The sequence below is a fragment of the Oncorhynchus masou genome, chromosome 26 (assembly GCF_036934945.1).
Source record: "Oncorhynchus masou masou isolate Uvic2021 chromosome 26, UVic_Omas_1.1, whole genome shotgun sequence".
Taxonomy (NCBI): domain Eukaryota; kingdom Metazoa; phylum Chordata; class Actinopteri; order Salmoniformes; family Salmonidae; genus Oncorhynchus; species Oncorhynchus masou.
The window spans coordinates 18,557,612-18,571,928 of record NC_088237.1 but is presented as its reverse complement, the minus strand read 5'-3'; the positions used below and the strand labels follow the sequence as shown (position 1 = coordinate 18,571,928).

At 42.8% G+C, this 14,317-nt stretch overlaps 1 protein-coding gene across 2 annotated transcripts; it reads right to left on the bottom strand.

The window, feature by feature from the left end:
- Positions 1-168: 168 nt before the first annotated feature.
- On the bottom strand, positions 169-12,737 carry LOC135514942 (G1/S-specific cyclin-D2-like). Of its 2 annotated transcripts, none has more exons than XM_064938696.1 (5): positions 12,185-12,737; positions 11,008-11,223; positions 8,527-8,686; positions 6,517-6,665; positions 169-2,925 (listed from the first exon to the last, which is right to left on the bottom strand). In XM_064938696.1, the coding sequence occupies exons 1-5, from the start codon at positions 12,374-12,376 to the stop codon at positions 2,758-2,760; spliced, it is 885 nt and encodes a 294-aa protein (XP_064794768.1). In that variant the 5' UTR covers positions 12,377-12,737; the 3' UTR covers positions 169-2,757. The 2 variants fall into 2 exon arrangements, with proteins under 2 accessions (XP_064794768.1, XP_064794769.1); XM_064938697.1 differs by having other exon boundaries at positions 12,147-12,250.
- Positions 12,738-14,317: the final 1,580 nt, after the last annotated feature.

Sequence of the window (14,317 nt, the reverse complement as noted above, 5' to 3'; positions counted from 1 at the left end):
GAACCTATCAAAACACATCAGAGTCAGATTTGATTCCACTAACTCCCTGAAAAACTGCTGAGTTGTGAGGTATTGTCCAATGAACCTGAGGTACAACAACATTTCAATGGTAGAATGCAGCAAGGAAATGACAGAACACCAGATAAATGGAAAGAGTAAAACATGCTATTTTAGAAAACTGCAGAAGGTACTTCCAGTCGAAGACGTGTCCCACTTTACCGCTCACCAGTTTACATACAGCAAGGAAAAAGCAAGGAAATAGGATACTTTAAAATTCATAATTTAGCAGCACAAGTGAATATCACAATTCTAAGATTGAAAAACAACAGGCTTAATAGCAGCAAGAAAAAGATAAAGATAAACAGATCCATTTAGTCTTTCATCACTTAAAACACTCAATTAATTTAAGTAATTAACACAAACAAAACTTTAAATGCTTACCCATATCTTTTCTCAGTTTATAGCAAATTGCATTTCATGGGAGAAAGAAAATAGGTTTTAAATACTTTCTGCATTGGTGAACGTGGTTGCTAAAAGTAAAGAGCAAAGTTTTCTGCCTATAGGTTTAAAGTCCGTACGTTATTAGTTTCCTCTCTGAAAAACAAGCTGAACTATGGAGCAAAACAAAATACAAAAAAAAACTATGAACCAGAAAAAATAGTGTAATCCTTTCTTAGGACCATCATATTGATTTGGATATGAAGCAGGCAAAAATAAAATTCAAGTTAAATGGATGTAATCAAATAATCAAGTCTAGATGTGATTTTTAATGCTTTCCTAGGTTTGCATTGCAATTGATTTGGTTCCATGTTGGTAAACCCTTCTCCTACTCATTGGTCAGGAAATTCCTTCTAGTCCTTGTGCATCACCCAAAGTGGGGATCCAGCCCAGAGAATATCAAATAACTTAAAATTAAAAAATAAAATTATAAAAAAATAAAACATTAGAAAACCCACTACCCCATTTGATCACCATCCCCTTCAGCTTTTAAGGAACATGTTTTTAAAAGTGCATTTAGGTTGATCCAAGTCTTTGACCATGACTTAAATATCTAGTTGGATTTAACAGGAGGCCCTTACAGGAAATGTTCCAGCACACCAAACTGCTCCCTCGTGAGCAACTCTTGACCTATCAGAATGACAACCCCCTGCAGCCCTTCCAATCAAGAACAGGCTTGTTCTGGTGTGCCACAAGAGCTTCCTACCATGTCTTCATCCATTTCCCCCTCATTTGAACTGTTTGCAAGTCCTTCATTTCATTGCACCAATCGTGCCGTCTCTAGTTCCATTCTGAAAACCTCCCTTTTTTTGCCATCCCCTCTCACTCTCCAATAGGCTACTCCACTTTTGCCAAACTTTCACTGCTCTAAATGTTCCACACTCCAACTCTACAAAACTTTTTTAACAAGCCATCTGACACTAACAAACAACTGTAGTTTCATTCTCATCTCCAGACTAAGACCATCCCTCCAACATGCCGGCTCCCTTTCCCTAGTATTGGCTTTGTCTGACCCAGAACAAAAACATGCTTTCACGCCAACTTTACTGGCAGTCTTAAAACAGGGCTCCCTGGTATAAAAGGTATATATGATCCTCAATCATTTTCTAATAACATGCAGGAGTTTCTCAGAGCACACAACCCAATAACATAACAATAAAAATAGCTTTGTTCAATAAGAAAGTAAATATTGGCTTGGTATTAACTTGGCAATGAAATCAAGACCTTAACAGCTGACAGTTGTTCTGTCCTTGCTCTCACCCTTAGGGGGCAGTATATACACACCCTCAGGACTCCTTACCTGTGTCTCTCTACCCCCCCTCGCTCTCTTTGTGTTCTGTGTGAGTGGGCCCAGCCCTCTCCTGGCCAGCATATAAGAGCATAAATAGGAAGCAGTGCTACAGATGCAGAGCTAAGCAGGCAGGAGATACCGCTCCCTTCATCCTGTACATTAGCTTCTCCTAAATAAAGGTGTATGAACACTGTGCAGAACCAAACCAGTACTTAATGTAATGCACACAGTACTACAGGGGCTTCCTGTATTTGAAATTGAGGAAAGCACCCAGCCACTGTGAAATTGATAAATGCTTACTAATGATTAACAATTATTATATTAATTATAAAACTAAATTATATTGAAATAATGATAACAATATCTAGAATAACAATAATTAAAATACAATAATATGAATAATAAATGTTTTTGCTAGCTTTTTTAGAGTGAAAAACTACATTTTTGTATTTTTATCAAGTAACAAAACTAATATTTCTATATTTAATAATTCAATGATGCAAATCTATTCCAAGTTTCCTTTCTGCAAACCTAAGGCACTATCACGTTTTCAAATACATTGTGTCTAAAAGAGCTTGTTTAATTCAATATGGCACATATGTCAATATGTGACCAGCTAAATATAGATGGGAGCCGCCCATTTCTTTTTTTTAACCTATTCTCTATGTTGTTTGTAAAAGTTCTTATCCGTTGATAATTCCAGCATAATGCTGTTGACAGCTCATAGATTGCCAACCCAAACTTTGTGGGACCTCACAGGTTGACTTAACAAACAAGGGTGGGAACTCGTAGGTTGGTGTGACATTTAGTGGTGGGAGTTCATTGGTTGACTTGGCGTATGTGCTGGCAGCTCATTGCTTGACATTGCGAATGTTGTTAGATGCCATAGATTGACAGAGCAACGTAATTGTTGGGAGCTCGCTGGTGGGCGTCACTCTTGTAGATGGTGGTGGTGGTGGTGGGGAAGCTCATAGGTTGACGTCGCGTACGTCTGTTGGGGTTCTGGATTGGTCTTGCTGCTCCATGGCCTTGCTGCCCGGTCTGCCTTGGGCCATTCGCCTCTGCTGCTGTTGCTCCTGCTGCAGGCTACTGGCCAACACCCTCTCTATCTGCTCCTGACACGCCTTCAGACAGTCCTGCAACAGACACAGAGAAGAGACATCAATACACTAACACCTCTACTTTAGGTGCTGTACACACTCTTGATTGACCCCAGGCACCTGTGGACGAACAGTTAACGCTGTCATGCAGTTACACGTTCGACATCTGACTGTTATTGGAACAGCTTTGGTCACATGCATGGCAGGCCAGACCGGGAGGGTATTATGAGTCTTGTGATAAGTGGTCGTGCCTGTTTCATGACCAGTCAGTCACTAGAACAATGGGTACCAGCGCACACAAGACACCAGGCAGAGAGTGGCGACTCATTGGGCCCTTGAATCCTCCTAAACACACGTGAGGTGTGGGTAGAACATTCCTAATTGTCCTAAAGTCAATAATGGGCTAGACTTCCAAATGGTTACATAGTCCCTTTATAGTGCAACATTTTTGACCAAGGCCCATTGGGTTTTTGAGAGGAACACAGCAACCCTGAGACCAAAGAAACCTTTCTCATCACTCAGGACACAGCGGGTGAATCTCAAAAGTAATTTCCCTGATTCCGTGCATCCTCTCGTGGGAGGTCTGACTCTGGAGCCGAAAGCGTGGGCCCTAAATTGTGCACACAGCTTGCAAAGAGGCCAACATTCCTTTGAAATGTATGGATAACTAAAACTTAAAATGGGTCGCAGTCTGAGCTCCAGCGTTGCCATGGCCACATAATAACCACAGGTCTATCGAGAGATGCTGGGTCATTTCTAGTCTTTGACTGTGGCCCGAGTCCCCTGTGGCCCCTGGTTCCTTTGTGTAAGCCAAGGGAGCAGACTTACAGTGATAAAGAAATATCTTAGACAACAAAACAGCGATTTAATCTGTGACGTAAAATAATAAGATTCACATCTGCAGTATATATACATATACTGTGCCATCAGAAAGTATTCAGACCCCCTGACTTTTTCCACATTGTTACATTACAGCCTTACTCTACAATGGATTAAATAAATTAAAATCCTCAGCATTCTACACACAATACCCTATAATGACGAAGCGACATAAGTATTCAGACCCTTTGCTATGAGACTCGAAATTTAGCTCAGGCGCATCCTGTTTCCATTGATCATCCTTGAGATGTTTCTACAACTTGATTGGATTCCACCTGTGGTACATTCAATTGATTGGACATGATTTGGAAAGGCCTCATCTTTTTAAGTGGGAGAACTTGCACAACTGATGGCTGACTAAATACTTTTTTGCCCCACTGTATATATATAAATTAGCAAAAATGTCTAAAAACCCGGTTCTGCTTTGTCATTATGGGGTGTTTTGTGTAGATTGATAAACATTTTTTGAATCAATTTTAGAATAAGGCTGTAACCTAACAAAATGTGGAAGGCAAGGGGTCTGAATACTCTCCGAAGGCACTGTGTGTGTGTGTGTGTGTGTGTGTGTGTGTGTGTACACACACACACTTGCAAATTATGGTAGAACAATAAGTATTTGGTCAATAACAAAAGTTTCTCTTTTATATACATTTTGTTGGCAATGACAGAGGTCAAATGTTTTCACAAGGTTTTCACACAATGTTGCTGGTATTTTGGCCCATTCCTCCATGCAGATCTCCTCTACAGCAGTGATGTTTTTGGGCTGTTGCTGGGCAACACGGACTTTCAACTCCATCCAAAGATTTTCTATGGGGTTGAGATCTGGAGACTGGCGAGGCCACTCCAGGACCTTGAAATGCTTCTTACGAAGCCACTCCTTCGTTACCCGGGCGGTGTGTTTGGGATCATTGTCATGCTGAAAGACCCAGCCACGTTTCATCTTCAATGCCCTTGCTGATAGGAGGTTTTCACTCAAAATCTCACGATACATGGCCCCATTCATTCTTTTCTTTACATGGATCAGTCATCCTGGCCCCAAAGCATGATGTTTCCACCCCCATGCTTCACAGTAGGTATGGTGTTCTTTGGATGCAACTCAGCATTCTTTGTCCTCCAAACACGACGAGTTGAGTTTTTACCATCTGACCATATGACATTCTCCCAATCTTCCTCTGGATCATCCAAATACTCTCTAGCAAACTTCAGACGGGCCTGGACATGTACTGGTTTAAGCAGGGGGACACGTCTGGCACTGCAGGATTGGAGTCCCTGGCGGCGTAGTTTGTTACTGATGGTAGGCTTTGTTACTTTGGTCCCAGCTCTCTGCAGGTCATTCACTAGGTCCCCCCCGTGTGGTCCTGTTATTTTTGCTCACCGTTCTTGTGATCATTTTGACCCCACGGGGTGATATCTTGCGTGGAGCCCCAAATCGAGGGAGAATGTCAGTGGTCTTGTATGTCTTCCATTTCCCAATAATTGCTCCCACAGTTGATTTCTTCAAACCAAGCTGCTTACCTATTGCAGATTCAGTCTTCCCAGCCTGGTGCAGGTCTACAATTTTGTTTCTGGTGTCCTTTGACAGCTCTTTGGTCTTGGCTATAGTGGAGTTTGGAGTGTGACTGTTTGAGGTTGTGGACAGGTGTCTTTTATACTGATAACAAGTTCAAACAGGTGCCATTAATACAGGTAACAAGTGGAGGACAGAGGAGCCTCTTAAAGAAGAAGTTACAGGTCTGTGAGAGCCAGAAATATTGCTTGTTTGTAGGTGACCAAATACTTATTTTCCACCATAATTTGCAAATAAATTCATTAAAAATCCTACAATGTGATTTTCTGGATTTTTTTCTTCTCATTTTGTCTGTCATAGTTGAAGTGTACCTATGGTGAAAATTACAGGCCTACATACATACATACATACATACATACATACATACATACATACATACATACATACATACATACATACATACATACATATATATATAGCAGTGGAGGCTAGTGGGAGGAGCTATAATAATGGTTGGAATGGGACAGACTCAAACATGTGGTTTCCATATGTTTGATACCGTTCCATTCATTTAATTCCAGCCATTACAATGAGCCAGTCCTCCTATAGCTCCTCCCACCAGCCTCCACTAATATATATGGTGTGAGAGCTCTCAATGCATGTCATCTTAAGGAGTTAGGAAATATGTGTGTTTCTCATCTGCCATTTCGCCTAGAAAGATGGAGCCTCTGTTAGGCATAAGAGAAGAGTTAAAGTGGGAGCCATGCAAAGGAACTGCCTGCCTGTGTTCTACCACAAGAATGTGGGCCCTGGGTTCTAAGAAGACATTCCCTTGCCTCCGCTCTTTATAGCTGCAGTCTAGGTCCCGAGCCAATACCCACAGGCTCTGACTCCATGAAAAGTAAATAGCTTCAATGTGTGACTACTGCAGGCATACTGTAGCATCGCTCTTGTTTACCAGGAATATCTCCATGCTCCAAGCCCAGGAACGTTGGTGAATAGCTAAGTCTAACAGGCAGCCAAAGAGGGTGTCGGTGCCCATTGTTGGAACACATTTAGTATTTTGTGCTATACGCTCGCCAATACTGATATTACCATCTCTTCAAAAGTTTCCCGCCATGCTCCTAATATGTCTGCCATGCAGCACTTACCTAGCCTAACTCCTTGTCATTCACTGATATAACAAGGAATTGGCCAAACATTAAAAACAGACCTGGGATCAGGCTATAGACACTACTTACCACCTCTGTGTTGGTGATCTTGGCCAGCAGGTCAGTCAGACGGTCTCGACTCAGGGCCTGGTCGGATTGGTCCAGCTGCAGGCCGCAGACGGCCGCCCCCACGCTGCCCGCAGCGATCATGGAGGGGGGGTTCATAGCGAAGCTGAAATCTGAGGATAAGAGACAACGTGATCCGTCAGTCACCTGTCGGACATCAGTGAGTTCACAACAGTCAAGGGGTGACAAATCACAATCAAAGTTGCACATTCAAGTCGAGTAGTGAGGAAGCATTTAGAGGGGAAAAATCTACAATATAAGCTACAAACTGAGTTGAACTGTACTTTCCCACAGACTAACACAAGACGCACTATCAAGTCAAGATGTAGTCCAAATGAAGTAGCTGAGCATTTAAAGACGTTCAAACATCTTCATAATCTCTTAATATGAGCTTTTAAAGAGCTTAACCCAACTTTCCCACAGTCTAACACATGTCCAACATGGCTGTGATGGAGCCTGTGTGTTTTCCCTCACTCTGCCTCAGCTGTGATTAGGAAAACATAGCAGGAATCCTCCTACTCAGTGAGCAATGAGTTCCAGAAACTACTCCCTCTTGTCCTCCATCAACCAGGCCCAGAGCGCTCAGCGACAATAGCCCTGCCTGCTAGCGGGGGAGGGAGGAAGCAAGCCTGGAGGAAAGGAAATGTCCCTAAAGTGGACTGGGTTTAGCTTTAGCTCCAGCTCTAGCCCAAGCACAGTCCAGCCAAGCACAGACCCTGGTCTCTGTGATGTGGCCTTCTCTCTCTTTATAGAAAGAGGATGCGACTGATAGCTTTGGATCAACCCCAGGGAGTAGTCCAACCACTCTCGTCTCCTCAAGAGGCCAGCTGTGCAGAGGCCAGAGACCTCCCCTGTCATGAGAACAACATTCAGAGCAGCACATAAACCTCCAAACATTTACATTATTGCTAAACCACAGCAGACTCTTTTTTTATTGTGGCTGTTTTGCGCTTGTGATATAAAATGGGCTGCTTATGAATAGTGGGGAGACCGCTGAAACACACCCAAATAAAAAATGCAACACTAAAATGGCACTAAACAGCCACAGGGCATGAACCTCATTGAAGGAGCCTATGGCTTGAATACCATATTGTAGTAAACAAGGACTTATGGGCCAGATCGGATCAAAGAGACACATGGCAGTAAATCTCAATACATCAAAGTGGACTTTTTTCCTAAGTTACATTTCCTCCCTCTAAAATTGTCTGACGTGAAAGATGTAATATATAGGAGAGAGAGAGAGCAGCAGCTGCCTACAGGTCAGGGAATAAGAATTTGTTCTTAACTGACTTGCCTAGTTAAATAAAGGTAAACAATACAGTAGGATAAAGGAAACAAACCCATTGGGATTCACCCTTAGAGTTTAGGAAGGGTCTGAAGCAGCATCTGAGTCCATCCTGCTCCACAGCAGAGATGTACAGAGGCTAGGGGAGGAAGGAAGACCACTGGCTGCCAGTTCTGACTTATCAAACCTGGAAGGGCCTCTGTGTGTGTGTTTGTTTTGAGAGGGCGAGAGAGAGCGAGAGACCCACAGCTGCTGTACCCTAGTCCACAGAGGAGAAGGTGGAAGGGGAGCCAAACAGCAGGCGAGGAGACTCATCCACCCACTGTCATCACAGGGAGAGGCTAACCTAAACAACACGCACTGAGAGGATTCTCCCAGCCTCCTTTAACTATACTATTAATGCCTTATATGCTCAAAGTGCTCTCGATACTGCTTGCATCTGCTTTTAGCAGCCATTGTAATGTAAAGATGACCCCATTAGGCTACGAGAGGTGTTGGGAAGAGAAACGTGGAGAGCAGCCATTGGATGGATGTGTGTTTGTGGTCCCTGCCCTTAGACTGCTGAGTAGAGGGTCAGATGAGTGCAATCAACAATGAGTCACAATGTCAGATAGATTGTTAACGAGAAAAAAGGCGAGACTATCCTATCAGGAAACAGAAGTTCTCCTGAGGTAATTTCCTGTTATTACCTGTGGCACACAGGGCGATGAATGTCTGTGTGTGCTTGCGGACCACAGATAGCTTATCTTTGGGCAGGGGCAGTCTGTGCAGGATGTGATCCACAAAGTCGTTTGGGATGACTGCCGCCATGTTCCACTTCAACTTCGCTAGGACCACCAACTCCCACTCCTAGAGGACAGAGACAAAAGGAAGAAAACAAAGCATGAGAAGAATTGTAATGTCTTGTGGATCATTATTATGCATTCACCACTTTACTCAGCCTTACTGTCAACAAATGCATGAGCTGGGTTTATAAGCTGCTGACACTTTATAGGGTATTAGTGCTAAACGACTAACCAAAATTTTGTTTTTTAAACTACTAATTGACTGACATCTATTCAATTATTAGAATGCCATTTTTCCCCTTCTTTTTCTGTGAGCTCAATGGGCACATCGTCCAGTTTCTCTAGAGATAAATCATATTGAGCCTGAACTGTGCGATGTAGTAGGGTGTTGTCGTTTCCAACAGGCCAATATTCTATATAGTTTAGCGAAGTAATTAACTACAATAACCATAATCCATTGCGCATCTACTTGTCCGGTCTGGGTTTATTTTATGCCTGCTACGGAAGAGAGATCAATGCACGATGAGGTGATATAGAGAGCAGCTGTTGCTTCGCAAGGAATCTACCTGAAATTAGATTGATTGTATTCAGCAGTAATAAAAATATGCCTTATTTACTTTGAAGCACTACTAAAATAGTGATTTTGTCAGACAATAGGCAGCAGCTCTACAGAGATGAGATGACTTGGAATTAAATAATAGTCCTCAAATAAAACAAGTGTAATATACACAACTGAAATAGTTTATTAAAAGTAAAATTATGTGAAATGATGGTTAATAAGTGATAGGCAGTAATGGGGAGTCACTACCATCATGGGACTTTTAATGGTTTTATTCTGTTGCACTATAGGGTATTGAGGGGATGTGTGTTGATCCTGTTCCTCTTCCGTTTGCCATGAAATACCATGCATACCAACAAGTCCGTCTCAATTCAGAGGAGATATCATTCAACACCAAAGCAACATCTTCCTTGACACTCTCTCTCGTTCTGCATGGTTCTCCCATTACTCTTCATGTGACGCGTCGAGCCTCACCACTGGTTCCAGCCAGACAGCAGCATCACAGCCACAGTTGCTTCCTTCCTGTCACAAGCCTTAGCTAGCGTCTTTGGTCTGCACCGCCCGTGTTGGTTAGCACGCTGCGGGGAGCTTTCATGTTAAAAGCAGCCTCACCCCAAGGGGAAAAGGAAAGGAACAAAACAGCCAATGTGATAAATTCAGCTGACCCCCCCCCCGACTGGTTTCCTCTTTTGAGATGATGGGGCAACCCGAGATGGAGACTGTGGCAGGGAACGCCCATGTTTACTGAAACCCCTCTGTTAGCGTGGACAGGGACAGGCCCCTCTCTGTGCGGCTCTCTCAGATTATAGGGGCGGCCCAGAACAAGCGTCAGCCGTACAGCGGGACTTCATTAATCTATATGTTTCCTACCAGCTCAGCGCCACACATGCAAACAATTAACCTATGGTAAGACAGTGGAGAATGTTGACTGAAGATGTGCAGGGAGGTCTGTCCTATTGTCACTGCTGCGCTCACTTCCTGGACAGCTGCCCTTGCTAGAAAACACCTGAATCCCCCTCTCTCTCTCTCAGCTGATGCACCAGCAGTGGCTCATTGACAAAGAATCTCAATTTCACCATCCTGGTCCCAGGTCTGTTTGTGCCATCTAGCATGAGTTGGCATTACTGTGACCTTAGGAATTGGCAAGACAGCACAAACACATCTGGGACCAGCCTCTAACTATAAGTTTCCATTCACTTTTTCCTAGGAAACCTGGAGCACAGGGGTTGTGTGATGATGCAACCCCGGCAGCTAGACAGCAGAGGAGAAGAGGACACAGTCCCATAGCTCTCCTATGGTGATTCATATTTGGACACTTGAGCAACATGGGTGGGACATGCCATGGGGGGGGGGGGGGGATAACCAGGAATAACAGCCCCCTGAGAGAGACCAATCGTTCAATTAACAGAAAGTGGTCAGGAAAACACAGTTGGATATTATGAAACTAATGTTTATAAAACTTCCTCAGCCAGTGGATATTAATATAACCCTTGTGGATTTATGCACGACTGTTCCTTTCTACAAATGATTAATCCACAATGTTTGAAATGTTGAAATCTTTCTACCACAAGACAAACTGGATAACTGCCACTAGGTGGCGACACAGGCCACTTTAGCTCAGACCTGATCAGGCACTCCTCATGCATGCATAGGCCCACTGTATGGCCAAGGAATGAATCAGTCTCCAGAACTGTACACTGATATATTTAACCAAATATGGCAGAAAAAAAAACTTTCATATTGTACAATTATTGGGCTATACACGAATGAATGATGTTTTAATTGCATACTTTTCCATGCATTAAGAGAAAACAATAGTTTCTTACCAGCAGCTCCCTTGGTGTGATGGAGTTGTCTGTGTACATGCACAGCTGTTCTGCAGTTAATGGACGACTCTCCTTTAACTTTGTTGCAAGGAGCATGCATACACCTCCTAGAAGTTGCAAATAACACTTTCTAGTGGGCGCCACCGCTAAAAATCTGTCCAAATAATTAATAGCCAAGGGGAAAACGTCTTCCTCACTCTTCTCCTCTTCACAAACCTGGTGGGAGATAATATTATTAGGCCTAATATTTTTAATTACTCTATCAATATTTACATTAATGTCTGCAGACATCCCATTTCAACATTTGCATGATGGGGAAACCAAATGTCGATATTCATTCAGTGGATCCGCATTAAAAGCTTAAATATTAAAGTATATCAAAGAGCTCTCATTCGTTATAGCCTGTAGCGGAAGTCGTGCCCAAACACCCACGCAGCTCACTTCGCCATGTCCGTCATATTTTCAAAATATAATTACAAATATAAATAAATTAGCTACATCAGGAAAATTGTATGCGTAATGTTCACAAGCCATTCATAAACCATTCCCGAAAATTGAGAAAGTAATTTGTCTTTGATTAAAGTTTATAATGGCAAAAACTAAAGTAGCCTGTGCGTGGTTGCTATTTTGAGGCAGCAAGTGAAAATATGTTTTTCAAAAAAATTGTCATAATTATTTAGAACGGACAAATTGTATAGATTCAACATGAAAATGAAGCTTAGAATGTCTTCTTTCATTTAACTGATTCCATAACCGATACAATCCAAGATAATTGACATTCAGCGAACTTAAATGTGTGGCGATGACTTTAGCTAGCCTGGTGGAACTTCCCAGGCACCACATGCCCTGCATGGGTCATGTCTCAGTGAATTAAATTGTTAAAATTCGGCAACATGTCAGCTCTCAAAACAACCATGCTATGAAACTTTAATAAACCATCTGAATAAATAGACAAACTTATTACAGTTATTAGAACATGCTCCTATGTGCAACATTCTTACACAAAACACACACTTGTAGGCTCATTTGTTTTAGATAAATCAAATCTTATTATACACAGCACACTTATTAGAGTGAGAGATATGCCCTCAAACAATATACCTGACTAATGCACAAATGCATTGAAAACAGCACCATACCTGACCAATGCACATGTAGGCTAAAAACGCTCACAAACCTCGTGCATCCATACTGCAACCATTCGCCTCATATGTGGCTGAATGTCCTTCTGGACACATTTAAAATACGAACATTGCGGTAGAAACCTGTCTTCTATGGTTAGCAGATTTTGCAATACTCTGTCGTCATAGAGAATGTTGGGGTCAATTTGGGCAAGCACGACTTTGTCCTCGAAGCAAAGAAGTTCCATGGTTCGGTTCTTTCCTTTGCAGAAAAAATAACGTCAAAACAGTAGTGGGGACAGTGTAAAACAGCTGGAGAAGAAGGCTATTCGGGAGGAAGCATGGGTGAGACTGCAGGGTTTATTCCAGCGTAGTCCTGCCTCTCGATAGCCTGTTTCCTCTCAGCCCTAGGCTTTAGGCTACTTGCCGCTTATTGAAGTCTGAATAAACGCAGGGTAGTCTATAGGCTATGATGCAAGCATATCTCATTCTGCACAATAGTTGGCTAGGCTATAGTGACAGAGCAAAAGCTTGTTGTACAATCTATCGTTTGCTGTGTTGCTAGAAGCAGGAACCGGATGAATGCCACCTCACTCGTTTAACTTGTCCCTCTCCCCAACCCAACTCCGGTCTCACACATGCGCTGATGCAGTGAAATCGAACATTAGGCTAAAGAAATGTCAGACATGAACCTAATCGATCACAGTAGCATTGTGAGGTTTCTGTATCTCTTACATCTTAGTTTGTCATATTTAACCAGGCTACTGCTTCTACTACGGCTAACGAATACGACTAGGCACTTAATTGGCACTTAATGTGTTAATTATCATGCGCTTGGAATCTAGCAAACTAAACTGCAAGTTTTTCTTTAGTTCAACTAACTCAATGTTTACAGAACAGTATCCTATACTGTTGAAAAAGGAACCAAAAACCATTGAGCTGAACAAGCAACATCTTACTGGGATGATTACACACATTTCCTCTTTCACAATCATTACCAAAAATAACTAAATTAAATATGCCACATATTCTGAGTTTTTGTGAGAACAGAATGCGCAGAAAGAGAGGGAGAATTGTCTCTATGGGAATGTCAAGGTTAGTTGGATTAGTTTTACTTCAAAGGGGACAGGCTGAAACCATTCAGTTTGCATTCCACTTTCAGGTCAGACAAATATGCAATTAATATAGACCTATGGGGGAACAAGCTAAAAAACTCAGTTATGGTGTGCATGAGTCTCAGCTGGAGACCAAATGGAACCCTGGCTGCCATGTTCATACCAGGCAGCATAATCCAAACCTTGGGGGAAACGGAGATGTCAGACAGATAAAGCTCCCTTTGCTCAGTGCTGCTGTGTGTGCATGTGTCTAATGATAACACGTGTCAGCCACTATCACACAGTCCAAGTCGCACAGAGGTAACAGAGACTGGGCAGAGCCCTGGGAAAACGTGGAGGAGCGTGAAATCACCTTGATCCAAAGATTCCTGCTGCATACCAGCCCACTGAACCCATTAGAGCAGGGGCTCCGAGACTTACAGGCCCTCAGATCAGAACAGATCACAGGATGACACCAGGGTCAGAGAAAGACACACACACACACACACACACACACACACACACACACACACACACACACACACACACACACACACACACACACACACACACACACTGGGGAGAGAAAGATAGTGGGGTAAAGAAAGATATTAGCTAATCCCTGAAATTGTCCTGAAGGTCATCGTCATTATGTTAAGAATGATGTGTGATCGAGTGAGTAATACATGCATAACAGGTAAATAAATTCCACCATGAAGTGTCAGTTAACTGCCAAACCTGATTATAGAGTGCCCACATAGTCAGGGCCCAGAGTTTTTCATGACAGTCTGACCCTCAGGGACAACTCAGAGCATCACGATGGCACATGAAGAGGCACAAAGTCTATTTTGGTTTATTTGCAGCAGAGAGGAGCATTCCAGGCTGGAATACCTGTGTGTGAACAGTCAGTGGTGAGAACCTCTCTCAGACCTGTAGAGTGGCACTTGGAGCCAATGCGGGTAAGAATCTCTCTCAGTGCTTTAGAGTGGTTCTGGAAGCCAATGAGGTTAAGAACCTCTCTCAGTGCTTTAGGGTGGTTCTGGAAGCCAATGAGGTTAAGAACCTCTCTCAGTGCTTTAGAGTGGTTCTGGAAGC

What these genes read in the sequence shown, in the direction of transcription:
- LOC135514942 (XM_064938696.1), bottom strand. Translation starts at nt 12,376, where the DNA reads ATGGAACTTCTTTGCTTCGAGGACAAAGTCGTGCTTGCCCAAATTGAC. An exon ending in TTGCAGTATGGATGCACGAG is followed by an intron (nt 11,224 to 12,184) that starts GTTTGTGAGCGT and finishes ATCTCCCACCAG; the next exon opens with GTTTGTGAAGAGGAGAAGAG. An exon ending in AGATCACCAACACAGAGGTG is followed by an intron (nt 2,926 to 6,516) that starts GTAAGTAGTGTC and finishes TGTCTGTTGCAG; the next exon opens with GACTGTCTGAAGGCGTGTCA.